Source organism: Gloeophyllum trabeum (assembly GCF_000344685.1).
Source record: "Gloeophyllum trabeum ATCC 11539 unplaced genomic scaffold GLOTRscaffold_00005, whole genome shotgun sequence".
Taxonomy (NCBI): Eukaryota; Fungi; Basidiomycota; class Agaricomycetes; order Gloeophyllales; family Gloeophyllaceae; genus Gloeophyllum; species Gloeophyllum trabeum.
Window position 1 is genome coordinate 1,020,239 of NW_006920414.1, and position 20,335 is coordinate 1,040,573.

A 20,335-nucleotide genomic window follows, 5' to 3' on the forward strand; every position below is an offset into this window, starting at 1 on the left:
AACATCCTTGCCCGTGGCGTGCGAAACATCACGCTAAATTTAATACGGCGGAACATTCCGCATCTTCCCTTGCTATTTTGAGCTCCGTTGCCCTGCTAGCGAAAGGACTGTGACTACAGTGACCACGTGGTCATACCTAGTAGTTTCGGTAATAACTGAAGTCATTTCGGTCACAGTCACGAATAATGACTATGACGCGCCAACACTGTCTTCAGGCCCAATTTTGGGAGTGAAATAGCACCATAAGCGGCAAAAGAGCGCATTTTCGGACAAATTCTCCAACAAAATATATCTCTTTCATTTTACAAACAGTTGTGGATGGGATCGCTTCAGTAGGAAGCTTGCACGCGTCGTGAAAAGGTAGGGAGGCTGGAGGATGGCATGTGCATGCGGTGCCACAAGCGTGAGAACACCTACCGAATACAGTAGAACAATTCGAAGTCCGAACTATATCATTCAAACTCAGTTATAGATCTATTTCGCCACGCCTATAGTATAACTGCCTGTAAATGAAGTGCGTTGGTGTGACTGCTACGTGACATTTCGTTACACCGAGCGGACTCCGAAGAGCGACTCTTGTCTTCGCCACTGACTGCAAGCCAGGCGCCTGCACTCTGCTTTATAACATCCATCGTCGACATTCTGATAAGCACGATGAGTAGCTGGGTATGTCTAGCTGATATTCCGCGAGGTTGCGACTCTGACTCCCGTAGACGGAGCACCGGAATCCTGAAGGCCGCACGTACTGGTTTAACGCCGTTACTAAAGAGAGTGTATGGGAGAAGCCCGACGGTAAGAAAGCAGCGACTCATCGACCTCAAAGACTCATCTTTCAACCTGTCTCAGAACTCAAGAGCCCCTTCGAGGTGCGTCGATGGAAGCTGTATCACCACCCGCGTTATCCTGACGATCCCACCTTAGCGCGCTCTGAATCAAACAAAATGGAAAGAATACTTTTCTAGCGGTCGTAAATACTACTACAACGTGGGTGCCGTTTCCCTTGAGGATGGCCCTGCCACTTACCTATTCCGACACAGACTGAAACGAAAGAGTCAAAATGGGACATGCCGGACGAGCTGTTGCTTCTCTTGGAAAAGGTTGAAAAGGAGCCGAAGCAGCAGCAGCAATTGGTTCCTGCGTATGTGTTTCACCATGTCATTGCGAACTAAGAGAGGCTGAGGTTGTTATCAGGTCAGGAGCGGGTGCTCCCGTACAAGGTGCTCTAGTGCACAATGGAGGCTCTGATCTTTCCTTGACGGCAAATAACGTGCAGCCTCCTCTCAACGGTACCAACGGCGCTGTTGGACTTCACACCGGTCAACTACCCTTCCAGGCTCCAAGTGCCTTGCCTGCGCGGCCTAACCTCCCAGAAGACCCTGTTATCCCCCATAATGGTTTCGCGACCTACGAGGAAGGAGAGAAGGCCTTTATGCACCTTCTGAGGAAGGCTGGGGTCGATGCTAACTGGACCTGGGATCAGACTATGAGAACCATCATCACTGACCCTCTGTACAAGGCCTTGAACACCCTCGCAGAGAAGAAAGCTGCTTGGCAGAAGGTGCGCACTACTCTGATGGTATGACAGGGCTGTACTGATGTTTCAATAGTACACGGATGCTCTCAGGGCCAAGGAGCAGGAGGAACGAGAAGCCCGTCTATCCAAGCTACGCCCTGCCATCCGAAACATGCTCAAAGGCAATCCGCTTGTGTTTCATTATACGACCTTCGCTACCGCAGATAGACTCTTTGCTCAGCATCCCATCTGGCAGCAAGCGAAAATTGAAGCAGAGCGGAAGCTGATTTTCGAGGAATATGTCGCCGAATTAAAACAGCGGGAAGTGGTGCGTTCCATATTGCCACCCCGTACACTTGACCGCCCTTACATATAGTGTTTCTAGCAAGAGACAAGAGCTGCTAGAGCGCGTAGCATCTCCAAAGTCGTGAGCCTGTTCAAGCAGCTAGATGTCGACGTCCTGACCCGCTGGCGCACTGCGCATGCAATGGTGCTCGAATCAGACGAGTGGAAGAATGATCCTGAGTTGCAGAAACTGCCGACTCTCGATATCCTACTCGCGTTTGAGGACTACAGTCGTGTCAGAGAGCGAGAATTCGAGGAACAAATGCGGAGAAATCAGGTCGAGAAGACTAGGAGAGAACGCAAGGCGAGGGAGGGATTCAAGGTGCGCTTATTGCTGCTCTGTCCGTATCCTGATGACTCGAACTCCACATAGGCCTTGCTCAAGGAACTCGCGGACTCGGGGAAAATCAAGGCCAGGACGAAATGGAAGTCGATCTATCCGCTGTTCTCCAGTGACGAGAGATATCTGAACATGCTTGGCAAACCCGGCTCCAATCCTCTGGAACTCTTTTGGGACGTGGTGGACGCCTTGGACCAGAAACTGGATGCGAAGGTGCTCATTGCCGAGGGCGCCATCACCAGACACAACGCGAAGGTGTCCTCGAGCACCGAGAACCCGAACGCCGAAACAGATGACAAGAGCAAATCGTTTGTCGTAACTCCCAATGCAACTCTTGAGGAATTTGTAGCCGTCGTTAAGGGTGAGGAGGATGACGACGTCCGCAGCCTGAGTAATGAGGATCTCGAAGAGATCTTCAAAACTGTGAGTACATATGAGAGCTGGAACGCAACTGCTGACAACGTTCATAGTTACGTGACCAAGCTGTTAAGAAGCAAGAAGACGAGAGACGCCGTGCTGAAAGGAAACAACGGCACCTGCAAGATGATCTCCGCTACGCTCTTCGGAAGCTCCCTGAACCAATTGATCTCAATATGTCTTATGAGGAGGTAATGCGTTTCGCAACTTCGCATGTGGGTACCTTAAACTAATGCGCGGCTACATAGGCTGTACCTCTCATGGAGAACCTTCCCGAATATAAAGCTCTGGAGGATGAAGGTAGGAGGGCTGCGTTCGCCAAATTCATCAAGAGGCAGAAGGTGCATCAATCATCACTCGAATGTCACCAGTTGCTCATCATCTAGTAGGAACGTCTGCGTGACAAGGAGGCGTCGGAAGATGGTGGATCGACTACCAGTCGGAAGCGCAAAGAACCCTCCAGCAGGGACCACCGTGAGGAACGTGACAAGGACGAGGAGCGTGATAGGAAGAGAGAAAGGGAGCGAGAACCGCACCGCGAGCGAGAGAAGGAACACGAGCCTCGCGGTTCGAGGCACCACCACAGAGGCTACGATGATTATGAACATGGCTCCCACCGTTCATCTCGAGACTACCGCGATCGCGACCGGGAGAGGGAGAGGGACTATGGGAAGGATAAGGATAAAGACAGAGAGTATTACCGGTCTTCAAAACACTACCGGGAACAGGAGTTGGACAGGGAAAGGGATGGCAAACGGAAAGACAGGCGAGGGTCTTACAGTGGGGGAAGAGAGTGGGAGGAAGCGCCTGGTCATGCCACGGCCTACGAAGGGGGTGCGCCTCGGCCATACCGGGAACGCAGTACTTCGGTGTACCGCGAGGAACCGAAGGACAAGCGAGAGCGAAGTGTGTACGATGACAAGGACATTGGGGAGAGAGCAGAGAAGGTGCGCCGTTTGTTGCATCGAAATTTTGTGGTCGCTCATTCCGGATCCAGAGAGCAAGGCACGAGCCAGAGATTGCACCAAACGGCATAGAGCAGGCGCCGCCTCCTGCACCGCAAAGGGAAGAGACACCAGAGGAGGGTGAAATTTAAATGCAGACTCAACTGTAGCTCGAATTACATGCATGACTATCATACTTGGTCTGGTAGAGCGACGTCTATGCTCCCTATGCGGAGACGAGTGTATGGCTGTTTATGCTTTATGGTCTTGACGTAGCCCTTTCTCCGCTTCTTCTTCACGATGACCTCCATCTTGCCCTTGGTGTGTTCCACGACGGTAGCGGCGACTTTGACCGCGTCCTGGGGGATCAGGGGATCCCCGCGCAGCGTGAATTCTCGTGACCCGAACTCGTGGATTTCGGAGAGAGCAAGAACGTCGCCGACTCTGACATCGTTGAGCCGGGGAACGGTGAGCAGGTCGCGGGGCGCGAGCAGGTATTTTCTCCCGGCTAATGAGGCAATCACATATTGGTTTGGCTGCGACCGGATGAGCGCGAGCGCGGATGCCGCCGACGACGGCTGCGTGTGCAGGGCCCTCGCCGCTGCCTGGCACACACCGCGAACTAAAAGAGAGTGAGCAACAGTCATAAAAGACAGACGAATAAAACATACATTTAAGGAGATTAAACATGGACCGCTGCCATTGCATGGCGGGCTGGGAGGCGTTCGGAAGGATGCGGCATGTTTTGGGCGGAGCTGGAAATATACGAACGTTGTCACCGAAACTCTTTTTCCCGGTCGCCCGTCCATACCACCCCGTCTGTCCTCGATGCACAGAATCGCCGCCCCCCTAAGAAACTCGGCGCGCACTGCGGCGCTGGCCGCTAGCACCAAGGTGCGATATTCTGCGAAAAATCGCGACTTTCTGCCCGCTGAAATGAGCCCTGTTCGCCTAGAGCGTGCCCCGCGTTACCTCCGTCGTGTCGCGCTCCTATGCTACCGCAAAACCTGGTATGTAGCACTTGCGCGTCGTCCTCAGGTAACTTTACGGAGTCCTAACCATGCTGCTCCTATCCATGCGCTGCCCCGCGGTCCATCTCATGATGGGTACATGAAATACGTCATCAGCTGCATCGGAGGTTTCCTCTATCCTCGAGTCTCGTATCTCTGGCAGTTCTCTCGGTGGGAATGTCGAGGAGACGGGTCGCGTCCTGAGTACGTTATCGGAGTTCTGATGTAGCACCCGCCCACTCAGTATCTCCCATAGGCGTCGGTGACGGTATCGCCCGTGTCTACGGGTTGAGAAACGTCCAGGGTATGGTCCTTGCATTCCTTTCAAGGGCCACGGTCATTAAATGTTATTCTGTTGCCCCTTAGCCGAAGAGATGGTGGAATTCTCTTCCGGCGTTCGCGGCATGTGTCTGAACTTGGAAGCCGACAACGTCGGTGTCTCCATCTTCGGTAACGATCGTGCCATCAAGGAGGGTGACACTGTCAAGCGTACGGGTCAGATTGTCGACGTTCCCGTCGGCCCTGGCTTGCTTGGCCGTGTCGTTGATGCTCTGGGCAACCCCATCGACGGCAAGGGTCCCATCCAGGCCTCTGAGCGTCGCCGTGCGGCCCTCAAGGCCCCCGGTATCTTGCCTCGTCGTTCGGTCAACCAGCCGATGATGACTGGTATTAAGCCCATCGACGCCATGGTGCCCATTGGCCGTGGCCAGCGTGAGCTTATCATTGGTGACCGTCAGACCGGTAAAACTGCTGTTGCTATCGACACCATTCTGAACCAGAAGCGGTGGAACGACGGCACTGATGAGGACAAGAAGCTCGTCTGTGTCTACGTTGCTGTTGGTCAGAAGCGGTCCACCGTCGCTCAATTGGTCAAGACTCTGGAGGAGAACGACGCCATGAAGTACTCCATCATTGTCGCTGCTACTGCTTCCGAGGCTGCGCCTCTGCAGTACCTTGCTCCTTTCTCCGGATGTGCTATGGGTGAATGGTTCCGTGATAACGGCAAGCATGGTAGGTTACAAGACGTCCTTGGATTTAAGAATATGTACTCATTCCTGGCCCAGCTTTGATCGTCTACGACGACTTGTCGAAGCAGGCTGTGGCTTACCGGCAGATGTCTCTGTTGCTCCGTCGTCCTCCTGGTCGTGAGGCTTACCCTGGTGATGTGTTCTATTTGCACTCCCGTTTGCTCGAGCGTGCCGCCAAGATGAACGACAAGTTCGGTGGAGGATCCCTCACTGCTCTCCCCATCATTGAGACCCAGGGTGGTGATGTGTCTGCCTACATCCCCACGAACGTCATTTCCATCACAGACGGCCAGATCTTCTTGGAGGCTGAGCTGTTCTTCCGTGGTGTCCGTCCTGCTATCAACGTCGGTTTGTCCGTGTCTCGTGTCGGATCGGCTGCCCAGACGTAAGTGTTCGCATCGTGAATGGCGAGAGCAGTGCTCACTAGGTATTTCGATATATAGGAAGATCATGAAGAAGTTTGCCGGTTCCCTGAAGCTGTACTTGGCGCAGTACCGTGAGGTCGCTGCCTTCGCTCAGTTTGGTTCTGACCTCGACGCTTCCACTCGTTTCTTGCTGAGCCGTGGTGCTCGGCTGACTGAGCTGCTGAGTATGTGTTGACTTTCTTCGTGTTGCTAATGCTTGTGCTGACCACGATGTTTTGCAGAGCAAGGTCAGTACCAGCCTCTTCCCATGGAGGTCCAGGTCCCCATCATCTACGCCGGTGTCAACGGTCTGGTAAGTGGTACTCTGCCATCATAGCTTGTATGCCGAGATTCCATGTCTCTTCCAGCTTGACTCTATCCCCGTCGACAAGATCACACAGTGGGAAGGCGAATTCCGTTCGCACTTGACCTCGAGTCAGGGTCCTCTTCTGGAGGAGATTGCCAAGGGCAACGTCACTGGCGACATTGAGGAGAAGATCAAGAAGGTCGTCGAGGACCACGTCTCCTCTTTCAATGCATAGACTAGCGTTGTATACATGGCGGACAGATAGGGTGTGGAGGGCGGCGTAGTTGGCCCAATACAAAAACGATTCTCATCCTGCATCTCCATATGGTCGCACACTCTTAGAACTGAAGTCTCGCAATTAATGCCTTAATCGCGTAGTGTACAGAGTTGAGATTTGCAAACGTGCATGATTTGCTACAACTTTGCTATGTACATGGTCTTCCTCAAGGATTATACTCGTACGCTATTTCATCACTTCACCAGACTAACCAGCAAGAAGAAAGCAATGAGAGGGGAGTTATTCCTCAGTTTCATCGTCTTCGATGTCCCCAGGGTCCTCGTCAAAGTCCTCATCCTCGCCTTCCTCCATTGCTTCCTTGAGCTGACGAAAGGGGTTCTCAGTGAGATGGCGACGACTCAGACGGGTGAAGATCTAGACAACTCACCATCTCCAAGAGCTCATGGCACTCGTTCAAGTGTGCCATGACTATTCCTTGCCCTTCCGGTATTGAGCCGTCAGCTCCGACAAACTTGCCATCCTTACGCATCGAGTCAATCTGATGCAGTGCCAGCTGATACTGGAAAAGTGAAACAACATCAGCGGTGGACAGGGTAAGCATCGTGTGCTGTTATCTTACAGGATATAGATCGTAGGGGCTGAACGGTCCGCCATATTTCAGGACCTCATTCAGACATTTCTTCACGGTGGAAAGCTTATTCGCCTATCAAGTGGGTTATTCAGAATGCCGTCTCTGGATCTCACTCAGAAAACGATCACTCACGATAGGCATCAGTTCCTCCGAAACCGGTTCGCTAGACGATAGTAGCCGGTATATGAGGCCGTAACATCGCCTCAGGAGGTACAACAAGACCTGTGCCGCGGAGGAATCAGACTTTATATATGTACTATGAATGTACCACCCACATATTGTCCCTCGGGTCGATTCCCCTCTGAATCCACAAACTTACCGTCGACACGCATCTTGTCAATTTCTTGCAGACTGAGAGAGTAGTTCCAAAGATCGGTCTCGCGCAGGCTCCATCGATGGGTCAATACGAGGCTCTCCAGCTCCGCGCGAATCTGGGTGAGTCGGTCGTGGATAGGTCGGAGGGACGATGCTACATTCTTGGACTCTTCTTGTGCGCGGATCTCTTGCACGATGTCGAAACACTCCTCCAGTAGAGATGAACATATGGCTTGAGAAGCGGGAACAATGCCGCCCGGTCCGAGGAATTTGCCATCCACGCGTTTACTGCACGATGCAATAACATGAGTGGGGGAGAGACATAGCATTCATGGGTGAGCGTAGGACTAGGTGAAAAAAGGGAAGCTACTCAACGAATCTATTTTCCGAAGTTCCTCTTGGAGAGGTTTCAAATCTGCCTTGGAGAACGACTCCTTCGCTGCCAAAGCCACCAGCTTGCGACGGATGTCAACGAGCTTCGCATGTATAGGTAGGAGCTCGGGCGAAAGCTCGGCCAAAGACTCTTGTAAATTTCGGAGAACAGATTCTATACGAGCCAATGGCATTAAGTCCGCCGTCAGGGCAAAGCGACATGTTGACACACCACACTCGTTCAGCTGCCGCTCTAGAAGCTTGATCATAGCCTCGGGGTGTTTGCCGCTCTGAGCATCATTCTGCACGATCTGCCTGAGCTCGCCTAGCCGTCGGTGGAATGGCTTGAGGTCCGACTCATTATAGACTGCAGACTCATTCATATGATCGAGGATTTGCTATGCCGACATTTGTCAGTACTTGAACTCGGAATAAGGATGTCACAGGTGAATAGGCGGTGTACACGGGGCATCGGAGTCAGATAAGCGTTAGAGGTCGCATCGTCGTCTGAAACTTGGTAGATAAGTTCCACAGACACACACGGGAGCAGACCTCGCGCACTCGTACATAATACCAACGGAAGAACGTCGACAAGGCATGTAGAGGAATACTAACCCGCATAGAGGCAATTTGAGAATATGTGGCTGGACACTCCTTGGTCTTGCCGATGGTGAGATAGAACAAGCTGAGCAGGTTGAACACGTCGGCAAGCAAGGTGTCCAGCCTGTTGCTGTTGCTATTGTCGTCTCGGACATCGTTGAGCTTTGTCACTGCACTCCTTCATCATTAGAACCAGCACAGATATAGATCCTGTATGTAGCGGTATGCCGGTGGATGAGGATAGACTAGCGGGCACGCACCTTGCTTTACAATTTGCTGATAGAGGGCATTGACGTCGGAAGGCTTGATATACTCCCCGCGATCCTTCTTGAGAGCAGTAAGACGGTTACGGATGCTATTTCGGACGTCAGACGCGCCATGAGGAGAGACGTGCTCTGCGTACGCACTTCACGACTGCCTCGAGTATGGGAAGCTCTAGACAGCGTTCAGCAATGCCCCAGTTCGTTTCAGCAACGCATACCTTCTTGCGGGACAGGGTTTGCCATGAAGGACGGAAATGAAAGAGGCAGCAGATGTGTGGGATGGCGCCGAGGATATGACTGCTCTATTATGGCCGCGCCCGGTCACGTGTTCCCCTTCCTGTTTCACTGAGTCCGGCCACTTAACCCTGCCTCTCGACCGCCGCTCTACTCGTCTTGATTTCCTTCGACCGTCACTCATAGCCGCTCATAATGGAGAAGATCAAGGAGGTACATAGTGTCCTGCGTCTATGTGACTGATCTTGCTGATCCCTAGCTAGAAACTCAACTCCCTGCGCGCCGAGGCGGACGCAGCAGTTGCTCGTGCTGAGGAGGCGGAAGCCAAGAACAAGAAATATGAGCAAATGATTCTCGAGAGGGACCAAGAGATCACGTCTCTTCAGCACAAGCTCAGTGTCATGGATGCTGATCTCGAGAAAGCGGAGGCCAAGCTCGCCGAGGCTAAATCTGCGCAGGAGGAGGGCGAACATTCAAAGACAACGAATGAGGGTCTGCAGAGGAAGATCCAGCTCCTAGAAGAAGAGCTTGATGCGGCTGAGAAGAACGTCAAGGAGACGGTAGAGAAGTGCGTGCTTGCCACATCGACATAATTCGACTCCTTATCTTGCTTCACACAGGCTGCGGCAGGTGGATGTCAAGGCGGAGCACTTTGAACGTCAAGTGCAACGTCTTGAGCAGGAACGTGATCAATGGGAGAAGAAATACGAGGTGTGTGCTCTTCACGATTTGCTCTTTGGTCGCGCTCTGATTCATCACCACGACGTCTCCCCATTGCAGGAAGCCCAAGAGAAGTACAAGGCATCGAAGGCAGAGTTGGACGAGCTTGTGCAGAATATGGAAGGGCTCTGATCTGCCAAGGTTCCCCTGTCATCCGCCTCCATACCCGCTTGCATCGCTCTCCCGTTATAACCGTGACGTTGCCTACACGATTCTGTACGATCTATATCGCTATGGCTTGCTTCGTAATATCTCTTTCGGAATGTCATCTCCATCAATATCAAGCAGTGTAGCCGTGAACAGCAGTGCTCGTGATATGCAAAGTGAGAGGGATATGCGGAAGCCTACAACTTGCAATGCGGAGAATATATATCAAGGCCTTCCAACCCTCGATTGTGGGCCAGGTAAGATTTATGGTCAGTAGTGAATGTTGCGCTTCCGTCTTGTTCGTTGGTCTACGTGAACATGTCCCTCAGAACAGATCTATCACTCGTCCGACCCTTCAGTACCGTCGCCACCTGATTCCAAGACGTTGTCTGACACCACTAATAGGTTCGTGGTTACTGCAAGCCATGTCCCTCATAATTCTCGTATCCCGTTCATTCCATAGGACCTCAGTGTAAGTTTGACCCACCACAGGCCGCAGGCGGGGGAAGACGTTAAATATCACGTCCAATCTCCGGGCCGGTGTACCTCACGAGTGTCCAAGTATACCTCCTTGCCAAAGTTACACAAGTGGAGGGCCTGTATGTGCATCAAGCTGAATTGCTCCACCCTTTCCATCCAAGTGATATTGGGACGATGCTATGGGTTCCACTCCCAGCACTCCTGGAGAGCCACACAGATAGAAATCGGTATCTCGCCATGTTTCTCCGGGACGAAATCTTCAATGATCCCCATGATCGGGCCACATCCCGAAAATTCATGATATGTCTTAGGCCAGCGTATATCAAATTTGTCTGTCGTCAGTAACGGCGATGGTGGAACTCACCTCGTAAATGCCCAGACGTCACTCGCGCTTCAAGACTTCGAGCTAGTCCTCCCGAACTCGTAAGGGATGAGACTTTCAGGCGATCTGGGCGTGCCGCCAACAGTTGTGGAGAGGGCGATGACTACCGTGACTGTGTTCTCTAGCAGACCCAAAAGGTCCAAAGACTTGAACCACCCGCTGTCCGCCTCACGCAATTTCTATAAATCCGCTATATCTACGGCTTTACTGAGCTTCGCTTGTCAACTAGGACGTTGTCCTATGGAGATATGCCATTATCTTGGTATCTTTTATTATGAGGGCATGCGACTTAAGACTTACGCCTTTCGGGTCCCCATGGATGACGTCCTTAACATTCAGATACTCTAGTCCGGGCGCGACCTGGCTTATCTGGGCGCCGCTTTATTAATGGCCAGGATGAATGCGAAGAGTTTCAACACACCAGGCCTTCCTTGGAGGCACTCGGAGTATTTCTGACATAGTTGGTGATATTCCCGTGCGGCATCCAGTCCACGATAACTTGAATGCAAAGCTCAGTCCCGCTCCATCATGAGGACCTCTCTGAATTTGCTGATATTGACCTGGCTCAACCTAGATAAGATTATTGATCCCTTGGCGAAGGCCGACCTCGTTGGTCAGAATTGAACCATCGCCTATTATACTTTTCAGGAAGAAATCTAACCTTTTGCACAAACGCAGCGGTGTCTTTTTGATGCGGAGACTCTTGATAGCGATTTCATGAGAACCAAAAAACCCGTACCGGTCCGTGGATGGGTTCTTATGAATTGTGAGTTCCAGCAGCAAAAATTTAGTATCATCCGCCATTTGGCCCCCTTGCAGGCTAATGTGTATGGATTAAGGCAAAGTCGACTGTAGTTCAAGTTGCTGTCGACCGGATTGAACCGTACAAAGTCTACCTTTCGTCGGGTTAGGGTTACGACTTCGACAGTCATTCACGAAACGCCTAATAATTCGCATGGAATGGGGTTGTCCTCAGTAGAACAAGGATTGGCTCCTCGCAGTAGGATATTCCGGATAGCTTCAATTTTAACCTCGCCGGAGCCAAGGCTTTGGACACTCCAAACCCGTGTGCACAAAGGACAGTAAGCACCCGAAACCCCCTCGGGCGATATTATGGAATTACACTGACTGTTCCACGTCAAAAAATAAGGCTACATCGAATATAACACACACTAGGCACTAGGGAATTCCCATGCTTCATACGCGCAATCACTCTTCCTTGAAGTTCAGAGAGATCGAATTGACGCAGTGACGCTCATCAGCTGAGTACGGTACGTGAGATGGATAAATGTCCATAGAAAAGACTGACAGACAACATACTAGGCGTCGGGAACCCTTCCCCCTTGAACACGTGCCCAAGATGACCCCCACAAGCCGCACAGGTAATCTCCGTCCTCTCCATCCCAAACGACCTGTCCGTGTGGCGGTTTATCGCACCAGGTATAGCTAGCGACATCGCGTATAACATCAGGGCTCTGACATCAAAATCACAGGCAGTTTGTGCTACATACCATCGAAGAACGCGGGCCACCCGCAACCGCTGTCAAACTTGGTTGTGCTCTTGTACAGCGGTGTCCCGCACCCGGCGCAGGTGTACACGCCCTCGCCCTTGAACTTCTCATACTTGCCCGTATATGCCGGCTCCGTGCCCTTCTGGCGGAGCACTCGGAACTGCATTTATACATCGGCCATCACTGCCATTGCACTGGCACCGAGTGAACACACCTGCTCCGGTGAGAGAATGGCTCGCCACTCGCTATCTGGCTTGCCCTTGGGGAAACTAGCAGAATCCGACATGCTTCTCGAGGTTTGGTTCCCCGTCTTGAATATCTGTGTTCTTGATGGACCTCTTGCAAAAGCAGAAAAGCTGGCCGCTCTTATACTAGAACCAGTACGCTGAGGCAGTGAGTGAAGAAACAGCGGTAGCTTTGAGGAGGCTGATAGCATAAAGCCTTACAACGCTGCTCACAAACACCAGTGGCAATATCGGGGATGCATGACCTCATCTGCACGTGACTCTCGATCGCGATCGAAGGTCAAGCGATGACCCCAGCAAGACCCCAGGATCCCAGGTTGCACTCCAAAGTCAGTGAATGCAATTAGTGGATGCAAGGGTACTATCTATACGTGGTTATGCAACAATAATATAATCTGGTCGTGAGTGGTGGTGGTTGTTTTGTTGCCCTCTCCCAGGGATAGGAAGGAGCAGTCAGCAAATATGCAGGGCGATGCAGCCGCCCTGCGCGCTCATAGATACGCCCGAGCAGATCTCCGGGCCATCTGCGCAAATCCATCAGCGCCGAGCCGCATTCTCAGTGAAGGGGAATATACTCACCTCAATCACCTTCCACCCGTCCGTGAGCTCATTCCCAATCTCCTCCTCCACCCTCGTGATCACCGCAGCGTAATGACACTGTTCGACCCGGTCCTCAGCGCCCACGACGACCTCCCTCGAGAGCGCATTCCGGAAGAGCAGCACCTCCTGCGTTGCGAACGTCACTACGAACACCGGAATGTTATTTTCCAGCATTTTCGCGGACGTGATCTGGATTGTAGGGTTAGTGGTCCGAGGGGGCATACAAGGGAAAAGGAAGGACGGACGTACATCTACTTGTCGGATATCCAGCACTTTGCTGTCAGATATCAGACCTTGTTTTAGGTACTGCTCCATCGTAGCCCAGAGCACGTTATACGTCTGCCGCACTATCAGCAAACCCATAAACCCACACCCCAAAAGCAGACCTCACCGCCTCCCCGCACCACGCCCTCAGTGCCTCCCTATCCGCGCTCAAATACGCATCTACCACCTCCGGCACAATATACTCCCTCAGCTCGCGCTCGAAACCCTCCCTTGTAAACGCAGGGTCCATGACCTTCATCATCCGCATCACCTGCGCAAACTCCGTCTCGTCGAACCACCCGCGCACGGTATCCCTCACGCCGCGAATGGCCGAGAGCACGGGATTCTCGCTCTCGTTGAACACCTCGCCGAGCGCGTTTAGGCGCTGGAAGAGCGGGTTCGTCTCCTTCAGGCGCGCCCAGGTGCTCTCGCGGTTCGCGGACGCGTGCAGCACGACGGACGCCCCTGCCCTGCGCGGGCGTCAGACACAGCGTGAGCAGGAGAGACGGAAGACGCACTCGGGGTCGGCCTGCACCCGCTTCCCCATCCGCCCCTCCTTGCCGGCCTTGGCGAGGCGCGCCTGCCTCCGCCGCCGCCGCGCCTCCTTCTCCTCGAACCCCGCGTGCTTCGCGCTGAAACTGTCATCCAGCGCGTCTGTGAGCGTCTCCGCGAGCGTCTTGTACGCGGCCGTCTTGCGGATGGGCTCCGTCGCGGATGCGACCGAGTCCGACACTGCCGAGGACGCACGGGAGATCTGAGTTTGACAGAAGATCGGGTCACACTAGCTGGACAGCCGAGGATCAGAGGCGTAACTCACTGCACGCATAATCTCGCTCTCCTCCATCGTCTTTAGCGCCTCCGAGACCGCGTCGCCGACCTTTACGCCCGCCTTTCTCAGCTCCTCTGCAGCTGCGCGCAGCCGGGGGTTCTCTTTGATACTCGACGTCAACTACCCCACCCGCGTCAGCATTCCACCCCGCACACGAAAGACCCATGGACATACCCGTGCACGCTCGTAGGCCGCCCTCGCCTTGCGCATGGCCTCGGCGTCCTGGAACTTGTCCACCTCGCCCTGGAGCTGCTTCACATTCTCCTGAAGCTCCCTGTTCTTTCGCAGCTCGTCCTTGAGCACATCCACGAACGTCTGGAAGGGGGACTTGGGCAGCTCGTCCTGCCGGCGGGCAGACGAGTGGAAGAGGACCTGGGGTCGGTTGAAGCGCGCGGACGAGACGCGCAGAGGGCGGGAGTGGGCGCGCGCAGAGAGGAGAGAGCGTCTGAGCTGCTGCGAGAGCATTTTGACGGTGGCGAGGAGGGCTGCGTCACAGCCGGGTTCGAAAATGTTCGGACGAATGTGTGATCGACAGCACGTCGGCACTTCCCGGGGTTACGCTCCGGGTTCTGTTCTACAACCATAATCTCAAAGAATCGACTGTTCACTGTCAGTGGCAAACACAGTATATTCGAATCTAAATGCAATTACTGATGCGGGAGTTAGACCTCAGACGTGCCACAATCCCTGCACAATCTCCCGCGTTGCACCCAAAGGTTCAAACTCCCTCAGGATGTAATTATCTGTGCTCCGTAGTCGTCTATACCACCCACAAACACGTCTAACAAAGGATTACAAAACTAACCGAATATAATATAAACGCGCCCTCATGCCCTCCTCTCCTCACGCTGCCGCTCCCTCTTCCACACCCCCTCCGTCAGGTCACCTATCCGCATCCTAATGCCCGACCAGTTATCCAGCGCAGGTCGAACATCCAAACTGAACACAGGCGACCCGTCGGGCTCGGGCGGGGCAGAGTAGTAGTCGATCACGTAGCGGACGGACTCGTTGGTGCGGGGGCGGTGGATGAGCCAGTCATGTCGGTCAAAGGGTGGTTCGGAGCTGCAGGGAATGAGAGAGATGATATTCGATATGTATGGGGAGTGCGTACCTGAAACGGGTGGGTAGGAGCCAGCCCGCAAACTGCATTAACCTCGCCTTGGGGGAGAGCGTACCCGGCTTGCCCATGAACCGCGCAAGCTGCACGTTGTCGTCGCTACTCATAGCATCATCCAATGTTAGCGTTGACGAAAAAAACAACCAGACCGAAACTCACCCGTGATACTCCCTCTCCCACCTCAAGACCTCATCCCACGCCCTCTCGTTGAGAAAGTTATGTATCTGGACCATCGTCTCAACGTGCTCCTCGGGCGTCTCCCAGCCCTTGCGGACGAGGGCGTTGTAGAACTGCTGCGGGCTGGGGTACTCCCACTTGGCGTTCTGGTCGTCGGCCTTTGGTATGGAAGAGAGCGTGCGATCGGTGGGGAGGGCGACGGACTGGTTGGGCGCGGGCGCTTGGGAGAGGACGGGCATCTGGTTCAGCGGAGACAGAGAGTCATGGGAGACGGGGCAGGCGGCGGGTGCGGCGGACGAGGACGAGGAAGCAAGAGCTTTGTGGTCAACGGGGCATTTGGCGGGGGCGTCGGGGGCGGGAGCTTTCTGATGCATGGGGCAGCCCGAGGGCACCGCGGACGACGAGGCGAGGGGCTGCGACGCTGTCTGGCCCATTGTGCGATGTTGTGGCAGACCACAAAACACTGCAGGGATGTCTCTCCGGAGGGCCCCGTCGATCACGTGTCGCCGGTGGCAGCCAATCAACGTCGTCGCTTCTTGGATGACCCTCAACATGTATGTTTGATTCCACAAGAATCCTCCGACGTTGACGCTCTTTCTTTGGCCAACCGCGTACAGTTGTGCACCCTCTTTCAGATACCCCGTACTCTGCTCATCGCTCCATACAGCAACATCTTTCTAGATGACAGAGAGCTCAGAATTTACGAATGGGCTCCCGTGGCCAGTCAGACAACTCCTGGACCCACAGCAAGCGCGCCTCCCCGCGTGGATGAAAAACGAGGTACGCGCAGCTTCATGCTTCTGGTGCGCAATAACGAGACCCTTCAGGACCTGTCCTCCTACTACACCGACACGCGAGAATTTTACTTGGCTCGCGTCGTGTCCGCCGATGCTGCCACATTCGCGCCAGACGATCGATTTAGTCTCGAGGAGGAGACGCTGTTGCGAGAATTGTTTGCACTTGTCTTACGACAGGCTATGGTGATACAAGGGTACAATGGAGAGTACTGCAATCACAAGATCATGTATCCGGAGGTTCTTGTGATGTTGTCTATCATTTTATGCAAATGTTTTCCACTCGAAACACATGAACATCAGTGAGTGCTTTCTAGGTCATCCACGTCACTTATCCCGAGTCTTATCCCTGTAGTGCTTCCGTCATGTTTGCGGTCTCAAGGGCGCCTGTAGGTGGTCCCGGTGAATGCCCTCCCGTCATTCTGCTAGAAGGGTGGAACTGGTTGTCAGTCGCATAGGCGTTGTGGACCAGCGTGACTCTACCCGTCTTGGGCCCGATGATCATGATGCACCTGACGATTTGGCTGATGCGGAAGAATCGGGTCAGGACTCTGACGTGGTGAGCACATATGCTTCATGTGATAGCTATACGGGCACTGATGCTAAAGGCAGGAAGACGAGGAGGTCAGCTGTATAACTGGCATCACGCATTATCGTGGTCTGCAACAGCTGCTTTACTTGAAAAGTCCGGATCCGCAGGGCCCCACCGATGCTTGTGTGGCCCATTCCTCCAACATACGCCTGTTGTTAACGAGCGCTCTGTACCACCGCCTCTCCGTTGGCACATGTGGGCCATTAATTGGACTAGCCTATGAAAAGAAAAGTCCGGTTGTTCACATATATATTGCTTGGCTGAAAGAAGCAGTGGAAGAAGGCAATGATCTGGTGAGATAGATGCAGTAGTAGACATCTGACAGTCTTTCTCACGATACACAGCCAGATATCCATATCCGCCCTCCAACACCATTCAACCTCAGTGACCCGCTAAGTGCTCTGACGCTAGCCTTGCTGTTGTATCGTTCTGCTTCTCTTTCCGAACGGTCTTCTGCAGATAAGGTTTTACCGTGGCGAGCAGACTTCTGCCCTCGTGGTATTCTCGATGACCCGCAACTCTCCCACACTGATTATTCTAGCCGTGAGGCGATAACGCTCTGGGCTGAAGCGGTATTTGAAGCAACGGTTCCCCAGTGAGTCTTGTGTTGCGGTAGTAACCTCCTGTCGTTCCCTTCTAACACCCATCGGGGTGTGGAAATGGTGCCCAAGTCAAAGCAGAAATCTATGCAGTGAGGTCTTTCCTCTTCATATCATGATCTGCTTCATCTGATACAATCATAAAGGCTGCGCGTGCCCACAAGCAACAAAGGCGGCCAGAGAGATGCACCTGAAAGAGCACAAGGAGCGGGAAAGGCTGCTCAGGAGTCTGACTCCCAATCGACGTCAACCTCAACGGCGCGGTCCAGCCAGTCCGCTGCGAAGGGACTGCCCAAAGCAAATACACAGTAAGCTGGCCGTGACTGCTGACTCAACAATGCTGAATATTGTTGCAGGCCTTCACGAAAGCGTACTCAGTCTGAAAGCAGTACTTCTGCGACTGGATCGGTTAAATCATGAGTGTCTCGCGGGCAAGCTGATTCATGCAATTAAATACCCCTTTCACGGCGGATCTCAGCTTCCTCAGCGCCTCAGTGTTAGTCCAGCTCTACTTCCGTCCAATTGCAGTACGTGACCATTGATTGTGATGTTTCATAGATTTGTGAAAGGGTAATCTGCCCCACCCACGCACCCAACGATATTTCGTAGTGTGAAAGGTTGTATTCTGTGATGCGCTCGAAGGATTTGCCGGCTTGTGCACCATTCCAAAGGAATCCATTTACAGTATAGCACCAGTATGGTTCACGGGCCCTGAGCCAGTGTGTACCCTGCATATCGACTGTCGCACTTCGGCTCACAGATGATTTTCCAGACTATAAGGCGCCATATATGTACTGAGCAAGAACAGCTTCTTGCCGAACTTCTTGATGGCTACGCATGGTATTCCAGTTGTTTCATTGGCTACATGACCCCCGGTGTTGAAAGTATTATCCAACGATCACTGCATGGGGTCTTCCAGGTGGTGCAAGCTGTTCATTTGATTGGCCCTGTCAATGCCAACGAGGATAAGGCTGAAGATGAGAAGCTCACCCTGGTGCAGAATGAAGCCACATATCGCTTTCACTGGGACCAATTAATTCAGACAATTGTGGAGCGTGCCGCGATGGACTGTGTGGGATACTCGTATGTTCTACCTTATGTAATGAATTCTGAGCTCAACAATGTGCACAGAAAGGAAACTAAATTGAAGTATTCGGAGTATTCGGCTCCCCAGAGTTACCCTGTCCCTGGTGGTGTACACTGAAGTGATGTTTATGACCTCTATCATGCTTTGATGCCTCCGGCGGAAGCAGGATATGATGGGTATTTGGCCTACAAATGGCACAATGATGTTATGTCAGACCGTTCTGAAATGGAGCCAGCTGCAGCGCAGGAGGAGCCGCGCTCGGGTACTGCAGACGGCATCCTCTATCTAACCATTGATGATATCTTCCCTGCCAAGGATGTCGCAGATGCCGTGTCCATTTGGACTCCATCCATTGCTCCCGACTCGTCCAAAGATGACGATGATGTTGCAGATACCTGGTCAAATGAGACTGAAGAGCAGCCCGGGAGAACCAGCTACGGTGGCAGTGTCTTCAACAGCGGTCCACGTCGCCCTATCAATCCCAGTACTCGGGCTGAGTACGAGCCATCGACGGGGATCAAACCCTTGGCAGATCGTCCGCCTCCAACTGCAGCCTCAGGCTCTCGCACTTCCTCTGGTGCACCGTCTCAAGGCGATGCCAGTGGCACGCAAGATAGTCGAGCGAAACGGGAAAGTTCCCGCATGCGGAAGGCAATTTTCACGCGTGCCCTGTACCTTCCTCTGCTCGTCTGAGAGTTCAAGAGACTCGTGAAGGGATGGACAGAGGAAGCTGCAACTGATCAAGAGCGTCTCTCACTGGTGGCAATATGTACCTTCATGCGGTTGTTGAATATTGGCTGATTTCCTGTCTTTGGCTTGGTCACCAGTGGCTCAATTGGAGTATTATCATCTGCCTGGAATGAGGTAAAGACGACACATGTCCCATTTGGAGGTGGGCGAACAACTACTCACCATGTGAGTTCCTGTTTGTTCATCAGTGACCTCAGTGACCATGGCTTCACTGATAACCTTGAATGTTGGTTTATAGGTTATCTGTATTGCAGACGAATAGGCGACGAAGGTTGATCTCCGGAATCCTTTGGATGCCCTCAACGTCACTACCTTTGTGGCATATGTGATGGCAGAGCATGCTCAACGCCTGCGCGATCTCTTTAAATCACTGGATTCTGCCAACCAGGATTACCTGTTGGACAAGGATCTCACACCACTCACGAAGGCTCGTTCACTGACTGTTGATGATGGTTATTGGCACAAGCCGCAATCTCCCAAGCAGGCCAAAGCAAGAGCAGCACCCCTGCTTGCAGCTGTCACCGAGCAATCCGAGCCTGAGAACAGTGATTCAAATTGATGGGCGGCTGCAGCACTGCATTCAGGAAGAAATGGGACGGGACAGAATGGTGCTCATCGTCATGATACATGAAAGGTTTTTCCGTTGTAGTAGCAATCATGCATTCACGTACTCATACATCAATGAATACTGTGCACAAATTCAGCCTCCTCATCCCATCTGGAACTTGTGTCGTCTTCATGTGTTTCGTCACTACAAAATCGAGATACCCATTAGTGCTATCGTATGCGAAGTGAAATCTCTCAAAGAAGGCATGCTGTTGGCGAAGTGGAAATACGCCAGATGAGTCTCCCAGGTCCAAGGTACAGGCTGTTGTCTGACTCGGAGCTGCCGGTCACGTCGGTGAGCACCGTCGGCCACAGGCGTCGGGGATGAGCCCGTATGTGACCTTTCAAATAGCGCACGTTAGCGGTTGCGAAAAGCACATAGAAAATCCTTGCCTTTCCGAGCAGAAGAGCATATACTCTGAGTTCCTATCGCCACACTTGAATCATGAATATCCCGATGTTTCCGCAGGCACC

At 52.9% G+C, this 20,335-nt stretch overlaps 9 protein-coding genes across 9 annotated transcripts; 4 read left to right on the top strand and 5 right to left on the bottom strand.

The window, feature by feature from the left end:
* Window positions 1-654: 654 nt before the first annotated feature.
* Window positions 655-3,711, top strand: GLOTRDRAFT_105293 (uncharacterized protein; the record flags this gene model as incomplete). The annotated part of the gene is made up of 13 exons (XM_007867274.1): window positions 655-666; window positions 714-792; window positions 847-866; window positions 922-984; window positions 1,038-1,138; window positions 1,192-1,558; window positions 1,608-1,841; window positions 1,899-2,180; window positions 2,232-2,621; window positions 2,669-2,806; window positions 2,864-2,956; window positions 3,005-3,562; window positions 3,613-3,711. The coding sequence occupies 13 exons, from the start codon at window positions 655-657 to the stop codon at window positions 3,709-3,711; spliced, it is 2,436 nt and encodes an 811-aa protein (XP_007865465.1).
* A 39-nt stretch (window positions 3,712-3,750) lies between these two features.
* GLOTRDRAFT_128318 (uncharacterized protein) lies at window positions 3,751-4,267 on the bottom strand (the record flags this gene model as incomplete). Its single annotated transcript, XM_007866925.1, has 2 exons — window positions 3,751-4,181; window positions 4,231-4,267. 2 exons carry the CDS (start codon window positions 4,265-4,267, stop codon window positions 3,751-3,753), a joined length of 468 nt encoding a protein of 155 aa, XP_007865116.1.
* A 120-nt stretch (window positions 4,268-4,387) lies between these two features.
* GLOTRDRAFT_128319 (uncharacterized protein) lies at window positions 4,388-6,543 on the top strand (the record flags this gene model as incomplete). The annotated part of the gene is made up of 9 exons (XM_007867266.1): window positions 4,388-4,453; window positions 4,515-4,569; window positions 4,687-4,773; window positions 4,826-4,873; window positions 4,936-5,580; window positions 5,634-5,982; window positions 6,041-6,186; window positions 6,244-6,314; window positions 6,370-6,543. The coding sequence occupies 9 exons, from the start codon at window positions 4,388-4,390 to the stop codon at window positions 6,541-6,543; spliced, it is 1,641 nt and encodes a 546-aa protein (XP_007865457.1).
* Window positions 6,544-6,825: 282 nt separating this feature from the next.
* GLOTRDRAFT_128320 (uncharacterized protein) lies at window positions 6,826-8,970 on the bottom strand (the record flags this gene model as incomplete). Its single annotated transcript, XM_007867265.1, has 11 exons — window positions 6,826-6,909; window positions 6,974-7,105; window positions 7,166-7,249; window positions 7,310-7,399; window positions 7,453-7,780; window positions 7,841-8,039; window positions 8,097-8,262; window positions 8,480-8,634; window positions 8,725-8,819; window positions 8,872-8,899; window positions 8,946-8,970. 11 exons carry the CDS (start codon window positions 8,968-8,970, stop codon window positions 6,826-6,828), a joined length of 1,386 nt encoding a protein of 461 aa, XP_007865456.1.
* Window positions 8,971-9,103: 133 nt separating this feature from the next.
* GLOTRDRAFT_75010 (actin filament-coating protein tropomyosin) lies at window positions 9,104-9,993 on the top strand. Its single transcript, XM_007866926.1, has 4 exons — window positions 9,104-9,174; window positions 9,225-9,529; window positions 9,582-9,672; window positions 9,742-9,993. Exons 1-4 carry the CDS (start codon window positions 9,157-9,159, stop codon window positions 9,811-9,813), a joined length of 486 nt encoding a protein of 161 aa, XP_007865117.1. The 5' UTR covers window positions 9,104-9,156; the 3' UTR covers window positions 9,814-9,993.
* Window positions 9,994-11,899: 1,906 nt separating this feature from the next.
* On the bottom strand, window positions 11,900-12,487 carry GLOTRDRAFT_40207 (methionine sulfoxide reductase B; the record flags this gene model as incomplete). The annotated part of the gene is made up of 4 exons (XM_007866633.1): window positions 11,900-11,952; window positions 12,011-12,136; window positions 12,202-12,361; window positions 12,416-12,487. 4 exons carry the CDS (start codon window positions 12,485-12,487, stop codon window positions 11,900-11,902), a joined length of 411 nt encoding a protein of 136 aa, XP_007864824.1.
* Window positions 12,488-12,757: 270 nt separating this feature from the next.
* GLOTRDRAFT_75016 (TIM44 subunit of mitochondria import inner membrane translocase) lies at window positions 12,758-14,604 on the bottom strand (the record flags this gene model as incomplete). The annotated part of the gene is made up of 7 exons (XM_007866927.1): window positions 12,758-12,970; window positions 13,026-13,235; window positions 13,296-13,385; window positions 13,438-13,780; window positions 13,829-14,064; window positions 14,128-14,259; window positions 14,314-14,604. 7 exons carry the CDS (start codon window positions 14,602-14,604, stop codon window positions 12,938-12,940), a joined length of 1,335 nt encoding a protein of 444 aa, XP_007865118.1. The 3' UTR covers window positions 12,758-12,937.
* Window positions 14,605-14,748: 144 nt separating this feature from the next.
* Window positions 14,749-15,900, bottom strand: GLOTRDRAFT_115655 (cytochrome c and c1 heme-lyase). Its single transcript, XM_007866928.1, has 3 exons — window positions 15,416-15,900; window positions 15,251-15,355; window positions 14,749-15,201 (listed from the first exon to the last, which is right to left on the bottom strand). Exons 1-3 carry the CDS (start codon window positions 15,865-15,867, stop codon window positions 14,967-14,969), a joined length of 792 nt encoding a protein of 263 aa, XP_007865119.1. The 5' UTR covers window positions 15,868-15,900; the 3' UTR covers window positions 14,749-14,966.
* A 214-nt stretch (window positions 15,901-16,114) lies between these two features.
* GLOTRDRAFT_92854 (uncharacterized protein) lies at window positions 16,115-19,814 on the top strand (the record flags this gene model as incomplete). Its single annotated transcript, XM_007866929.1, has 13 exons — window positions 16,115-16,213; window positions 16,261-16,529; window positions 16,657-16,786; window positions 16,840-17,112; window positions 17,164-17,414; window positions 17,565-17,726; window positions 17,797-17,945; window positions 18,061-18,137; window positions 18,179-18,501; window positions 18,550-18,611; window positions 18,672-19,176; window positions 19,333-19,420; window positions 19,518-19,814. 13 exons carry the CDS (start codon window positions 16,115-16,117, stop codon window positions 19,812-19,814), a joined length of 2,685 nt encoding a protein of 894 aa, XP_007865120.1.
* Window positions 19,815-20,335: the final 521 nt, after the last annotated feature.